Raw genomic sequence first — 6,897 nt, forward strand, 5'->3', positions numbered from 1 at the left:
ATATTGGGGAGGGGGCACAGGGACCCCCAGCATCCCCATATTGACTCCTTATATTGGGGAGGGGGCACAGGGACCCCCAGCATCCCCATATTGACTCCTTATATTGGGGAGGGGGCGCAGGGACCCCCAGCATCCCCATATTGCCTTCTTATATTGGGGAGGGGGCAACAGGGACCCCCAAACAACCCCCTATTGACTTCTTATATTGGGGAGGGGGCTCAGGGACCCCCAAACAACCCCCCCACCCACCCCATCATCCCCCTATTGACTTCTTATATTGGGGAGGGGGCGCAGGGACCCCCAGCATCCCCAGCATATTGGGGAGGGGGCTCAGAGGGGGCTGGGGGGGGGGGATCCCATAGGGGTGTTGGTTTATGGGGTTGGGACCCCCATATAGGGGTGTTGGGACCCCCAGATGGCATCTAGTTGTGGGGTTGGGACCCCCAAACAACCCCCCCACCCACCCCATCATCCCCCTATTGACTTCTTATATTGGGGAAGGGGCTGCAGCACTGAGTTATGGCTGTGGGGTGGGATGGTGTGGGGTTGGGATCCCATAGGGTTGTTGGTTTATGGGTCTGGGACCCCCAGTTCCTTATTATAGGGGGCTTGGGACCCCCATTGCCTTATTATAGGGGGTTTGGGACCCCCAGATTGCATCTATCTGTGGGGTTGGGACCCCATGGGGGTGTTGGGACCCCCAGTGCCTTATTATTGGGACCCCCAAATCCCATCCATCTTTGGGTTAAAACCCCCAACTCCCATCCATCTTTGGGTCAAGACCCCCAAATCCCATCCGTTTTTGGGTCAGGACCCCCAGTTCCCATCCATCTGTGGGTCCAGCCCCCCAACTCCCATCCATCTGTGGGTCAGGCCCCCCAACTCCCATCCATCTGTGGGTCCAGCCCCCTAAATCCATCTGTAGGTTTGGGACCCTTTGGGGGCCGCGCTTCCATCCCATCCCATACATAGCTCCCATCTTCTCCCTCGTGCTGCCGACCCTTGTGTGTGAAGCCCCCCAACCCCCTCCCCAAATTAACCCCCCATTTCTCCCCACTGCTGCCCCACACCAGGAGTGCAAGAGGCCCCCGGAGGCGTTTGGCTTCGAGCAGGCGACGCGGGAATACACCCTGCAGAGCTTCGGGGAGATGGCCGACGCCTTCAAGGCCGACTACTTCAACATGCCCGTCCATGTGGGTCCAGGACCAGCCCCATAACCCCCCATTTTTCTGCCCCACACGTCGTTAATCTGCCCCTCCATCTGTTCAGATGGTGCCCACGGAGCTGGTGGAGAAGGAGTTTTGGAGGCTGGTGAACAGCATCGAGGAGGACGTGACGGTGGAGTATGGGGCCGACATTCACTCCAAGGAGTTCGGCAGCGGGTTCCCCATCAGCGACGGCAGGAGGAAGCTCTCCCCAGAGGAGGAGGTGGGGGGAGATGGGGGGCAGCGGGGATTGGGGGCAGAGGGAGATGGGGGGCAGCGCGGGACGAATGGGGCGGCAGAGGGAGGGCGGGGGCAGGCGGGGCAGATGGGGGCAGCGGAGATGGGGGGCAGGGAGAGATGGTGGGCAGGGGAGTGGGGCAGCGGGGAGGTTGGCGGGGCGCAGGGGGAGGCTGGAGGGGCACAGGGAGATGGGGCAGAGGGGCAGCATGGGGGGCAGCGGGCAGTGGGGGCAGAGGGGAGGCTGGGGGGCAGAGGGGAGGTCGGGGCAGCGGGGAGATGGGGGGCACGAGGGTGAGGGTGGCGGGGCGAGGGGAGATGCGGCGCGAGGGAGATGAGGGCGGCAGGCCGGGGAGATGGGGGCAGAGGGGACGGTTGGGGGCAGAGGGGAGGTGGGGGCAGAGGGGAGGTGGGGGGCAGAGGGGAGGTGCGGGGCAGCGGGGAGATGGGGCGGGCAGAGCGGAGATGGGGCGCGGGGGCAGATGGGCCAGAGGGGCATGGGGGGCAGCGGGGAGGTGGGGGCAGACGGGGAGTGGGGCGGCAGAGGTGGAGGTGGCGGGGGCAGAGGGGAGCTGGGGCAGGCGGGAGCTGGGGGGCAGAGGGGAGTGCGGGGCAGCGGAGATGGGCGGGCAAGAGGGAGCGTGGGGCCAGAGGGAGATGGGGGCCAGCGGGGAGATGGGAGCCAGAGGGGAGATGGGGGCAGCGGGGAGATGGGGGGCAGCGGGAGATGCGGGGGCAGCGGGAGATGGGGCAGAGCGGGAGGGGTGCGAGGGGGAGGTGGGGGCAGAGGCAGGAGGTGGGGGCCGCGGGATGGTGGGGGCACGAGGGGAGATGGGGGCAGAGGGGAGGTGGGGGGGCAGAGGGAGGTTGGGCGCAGAGGGGCAGGGTGGCGGGAAGCGGGGAGGTGGGGGCAGCGGGGAGTCGGGGGGCAGCGCGGCGAGATGGGGGCAGCGGGGAGAATGGGGGGCAGAGGGGAGGTGCGGGGGCAGAGGGGAGGTGCGGGGCAGCGGAGGTGGGGCAGAGGGAGATGGGAGCAGCGGGGAGATGGGGGCACGCGGGAGATGGGGCAAGCGGCGGAGGTGAGGGGCAGAGGGAGGTGCGTGGGCAGAGGGGGAGCATGGGGGGCAGGGGGAGATGGGGCAGAAGGGAGATGAGGGGCAGAGGGGAGGTGAGGGGGCAGAGGGGAGGTGGGGGGAAGCGGAGGTGGGGCAGAGGGGAGATGGGGAGCAGCGGCGCGAGCATGCGGGCAGCGCGGGAGATGCGGGCAGCGGGAGGTGGGGGGCAGAGGGAGGTGGTGGCAGAGGCGGGATGGGGGCCAAGCAGGGGGAATGGCGGGCAGAGGGGAGATGGGGGCAGGGGGCGAGGTGGGGGGCAGGGGAGGTGGGGCGGCAGCGGGGAGGTGGGGTCAGCGGGACGGTGGGGGGCAGAGGGGAGGCTGGGGGCAGAGGCGCGAGATGGGGCAGCCGGGAGATGGGCGGCAGCCGGGGAGGTGGGGGGCAGCGGGGAGCGGGCGGGGCAGAGGAGGTGCGGGGGCAGCCGGGGAGCGTGGGCGGCAGCGGGGAGTACGTGGGGGCAGCAGGCGGGAGGTGGGGGCAGACGGGGAGGTGGGGCGGCAGCGCCGGAGTGGGGGGGCAGCGAGGAGAGGCTGGGTGCATCGGGGAACTGGGCCGAGGCAGGCAGCCCGGGACGGTGGGGCCGCCGCGGGGAGGGTGGGGGGGCAGCCGGGGGGAGATGGGGGGCAAGACCCGGGCAGGTGGGCGCAGCGGGAGGTGGGGGCAGCGCGGAGGTGGGGGGCAGAGGGGTAGTGGGGCAGAGGCGGCGCGATGGGGCACGGCGGGATGGGGCAGCGGGGAGATGCGGCGGCAGCGGGGAGGTGGCGGGCAGCGGGAGATGCTCGGCGCGGGCGGAGATGGGGGCCGCAGCAGGGAAGTGGGGCGGCAGCGGGGAGGTGGGGGGGCAGCGGGGAGGTGGGAGGGCAGGGAGAGATGCGGAGGGCAGCGGGGAGGTGCGGGGCCGCGGCGGGACGGTGGGGGGCAACGGGCGAGCGTGGGGCGGCAGCGGGGAGATGGGGTTGAGTCCATTGGGGTGATGTTGAGACCCATGGTCCCATTGGAGAGACGTTGGGGTCCTCGTTGATGTTGGGCCCCATTGGGGTGACATTGAGGTTCCCATTGGGGTGACATTGGGGTCCTCGTTGTTGGTAGGGCCCCATTGGGGTGATATCAAGGTCCTCATTGACGTTGGGCCCCATAGGGGTGATGGTCTCTATGGGGTTGACATTGTGCCCCATTGACATTGTGCCCCATTGACATTGTGCCCCATTGACATTGTGCCCCATTGATGAGCTCTCCATGGTGCTGACATCGAATCCCATTGGGGTGATGGTCTCTATAGGGTTGACCTTGGGCCCCATTGAGGTGATGGTCTCTATGGGGTTGACATTGGCCCCATTGAGGTGATGGTCTCTATGGGGTTGACATTGGCCCCATTGAGGTGATGGTCTCTATAGGGCTGACATTGTGCCCCATTGACATTGTGCCCCATTGATGAGCTCTCCATGGTGCTGAAATCGAACCCCATTGACCCCAACCCCATAAGTCGACCTCCCTATTCCTTCCCCATTGACGTTAACCCCCATCTGTCACCTCAAGGGTGGAGGTGGGGTTTCATTGACCCATAGAACCCACCCTCACTTCACCCTATATCCCCCCCTGCCCCATATTGGGGTGATGGCCTCTCTATAGGGTTGACATTGGGCCCCATTGAGGTGGTGGTCTCTATAGGGCTGACATTGTGCCCCATTGAGGTGGTGGTCTCTATGGGGTTGACATTGTGCCCCATTGATGACCTCTCCATGGTGCTGAAATCAAACCCCATTGAGGTGATGGTCTCTATAGGGTTGACATTGGGCCCCATTGGGGTGATGGTCTCTCTATGGGGTTGACATTGGGCCCCATAGGGGTGATGGTCTCTCTATAGGGTTGACATTGGGCCCCATTGATGAGCTCTCCATGGTGCTGACATCGAACCCCATTGGGGTGATGGTCTCTCTATGGGGTTGACATTGGGCCCCATTGACATTGTGCCCCATTGACATTGTGCCCCACTGATGAGCTCTCCATGGTGCTGACATCGAGCCCCATTGACACCAACCCCACTATTCCTTCCCCATTGACATTAACCCCCATCTATCACCTTAAAGGGGGTGTTTATTGACCCATAGGCCCCCCCCTCACTTCACCCTATATCCCCCCCTGCCCCATTTTGGGGTGATGGCCTCTCTATAGGGTTGACATTGGGCCCCATTGAGGTGATGGTCTCTCTATGGGGTTGACATTGGGCCCTATTGACATTGTGCCCCATTGATGAGCTCTCCATGGTGCTGACATCGAACCCCATTGACCCCAGCCCCACAAGTCGACCTCCCTATTGTTTCCCCATTGACATTAACCCCCATCTGTCACCTCATGGGGGGGTTTCATTGACCCATAGGACCCCCCCTCACTTCACCCTATATCCCCCCCTGCCCCATATTGGGGTGATGGCCTCTCTATGGTGCTGACATCGAACCCCATTGAGGTGATGGTCTCTCTATGGGGTTGACATTGGGCCCCATCAAGGTGATGGTTTCCCTATGGTGCTGACATCGAACCCCATTGAGGTGATGGTCTCTCTATGGGGTTGACATTGTGCCCCATTGACACTGTGCCCCATTGATGAGCTCTCCATGGTGCTGAAATCAAACCCCATTGACCCCCACCCCACAAGTCAACCTCCCTATTCCTTCCCCATTGACATTAACCCGCATCTATCACCTCATGGGGGGGGTTTCATTGACCCTTAGGACCCCCCCTCACTTCACCGTATATCCCCCCCTGCCCCATATTGGGGTGATGGCCTCTCTATAGGGTTGACATTGGGCCCTATTGACATTGTGCCCCATTGATGAGCTCTCCATGGTGCTGAAATCAAACCCCATGAGGTGATGGTCTCTCTATAGGGTTCACATTGGGCCCCATTGAGGTGATGGTCTTTCTATGGGGTTGACATTGGGCCCCACTGGGGTGATGGTCTCTCTATGGGGCTGACATTGTGCCCCATTGAGGTGATGGTCTCTCTATGGGGTTGACATTGTGCCCCATTGACATTGTGCCCCATTGATGCCCTCTCCATGGTGCTGACATCGAACCCCATTGACCCCAATCTCCCTATTGCTCCCCCATTGACATTAACCCCCATCTGTCAACTCGGGGGAGGGGGGGGGGGGCTTCATTGACCCATAGGACCCACCCTCACTTTACCCTATATCCCCCCCTGCCCCATATTGGGGTGATGGCCTCTCTATGGGGTTGACATTGTGCCCCATTGACATTGTGCCCCATTGATGAGCTCTCCATGGTGCTGAAATAAAACCCCATTGAGGTGATGGTCTCTCTATAGGGTTCACATTGGGCCCCATTGGGGTGATGGTCTCTATGGGGTTGACATTGTGCCCCATTGCCATTGTGCCCCATTGATGAGCTCTCCATGGTGCTGAAATCAAACCCCATTGACCCCAACCTCACAAGTCGTCCTCCCTATTCCTTCCCCATTGACGTTAACCCCCATCTATCACCTCAAGGGTGGAGGTGGGTGTTTCATTGACCCATAGGACCCACCATCACTTCACCCTATATCCCCCCCTGCCCCATATTGGGGTGATGGCCTCTCTATAGGGTTGACATTGGGCCCCATTGAGGTGATGGTCTCTATGGGGTTGACATTGTGCCCCATTGATGAGCTCTCCATGGTGCTGAAATCGAACCCCATTGACCCCAACCTCCCTATTGCTCCCCCATTGACATTAACCCCCATCTATCACCTCAGGTGGGGGGGGGGGTGTTTCATTGACCCATAGGCCCCCCCCTCACTTCACCCTATATCCCCCCCTGCCCCATACTGGGGTGATGGCCTCTCTATGGGGTTGACATTGGGCCCCATTGAAGTGATGGTCTCTCTATAGGGTTGACATTGGGCCCCATTGAGGTGATGGTCTCTCTATAGGGTTGACATTGTGCCCCATTGCCATTGTGCCCCATTGATGAGCTCTCCATGGTGCTGACATCGAACCCCATTGACACCAATCCCACTATTGCTCCCCCATTGACATTAACCCCCATCTATCCCCTCAGTGGGGCGGGGGGGTGTTTCATTGACCCATAGCCCCCCCTGACTCCCCCCATATCCCCCGCCCCACATCCAGGAGTACGCGGGCAGCGGGTGGAACCTGAACGTGATGCCGGTGCTGCAGCAGTCGGTGCTTTGCCACATCAACGCCGACATCTCGGGCATGAAGGTGCCCTGGCTCTACGTGGGGATGGTTTTCTCCGCCTTCTGTTGGCACATCGAGGACCATTGGAGCTACTCCATCAACTACCTGCATTGGTAGGGATGTGGGGCTGGGTGTGGGGCTGGG

General features: G+C 62.3%; 1 protein-coding gene across 1 annotated transcript in view; it reads left to right on the forward strand.

Annotated features, from left to right (window-relative positions):
- The first annotated feature begins 1,024 nt into the window (after nucleotides 1-1,024).
- The window catches only part of LOC107307756 (lysine-specific demethylase 5C-like), a 9,292-nt gene continuing 3,419 nt past the window's right edge, over nucleotides 1,025-6,897 (forward strand). Inside the window, exons 1-3 of the mRNA XM_015851262.1 lie at nucleotides 1,025-1,193; nucleotides 1,270-1,428; nucleotides 6,685-6,866. Of these exons, the coding sequence (XP_015706748.1) occupies nucleotides 1,149-1,193; nucleotides 1,270-1,428; nucleotides 6,685-6,866 (386 nt within the window). The 5' untranslated portion in view covers nucleotides 1,025-1,148. The remainder of the gene's footprint in view (nucleotides 1,194-1,269; nucleotides 1,429-6,684; nucleotides 6,867-6,897) is intronic.

The sequence above is a fragment of the Coturnix japonica genome, unplaced genomic scaffold, assembly GCF_001577835.2.
Source record: "Coturnix japonica isolate 7356 unplaced genomic scaffold, Coturnix japonica 2.1 chrUnrandom861, whole genome shotgun sequence".
NCBI lineage: Eukaryota > Metazoa > Chordata > Aves > Galliformes > Phasianidae > Coturnix > Coturnix japonica.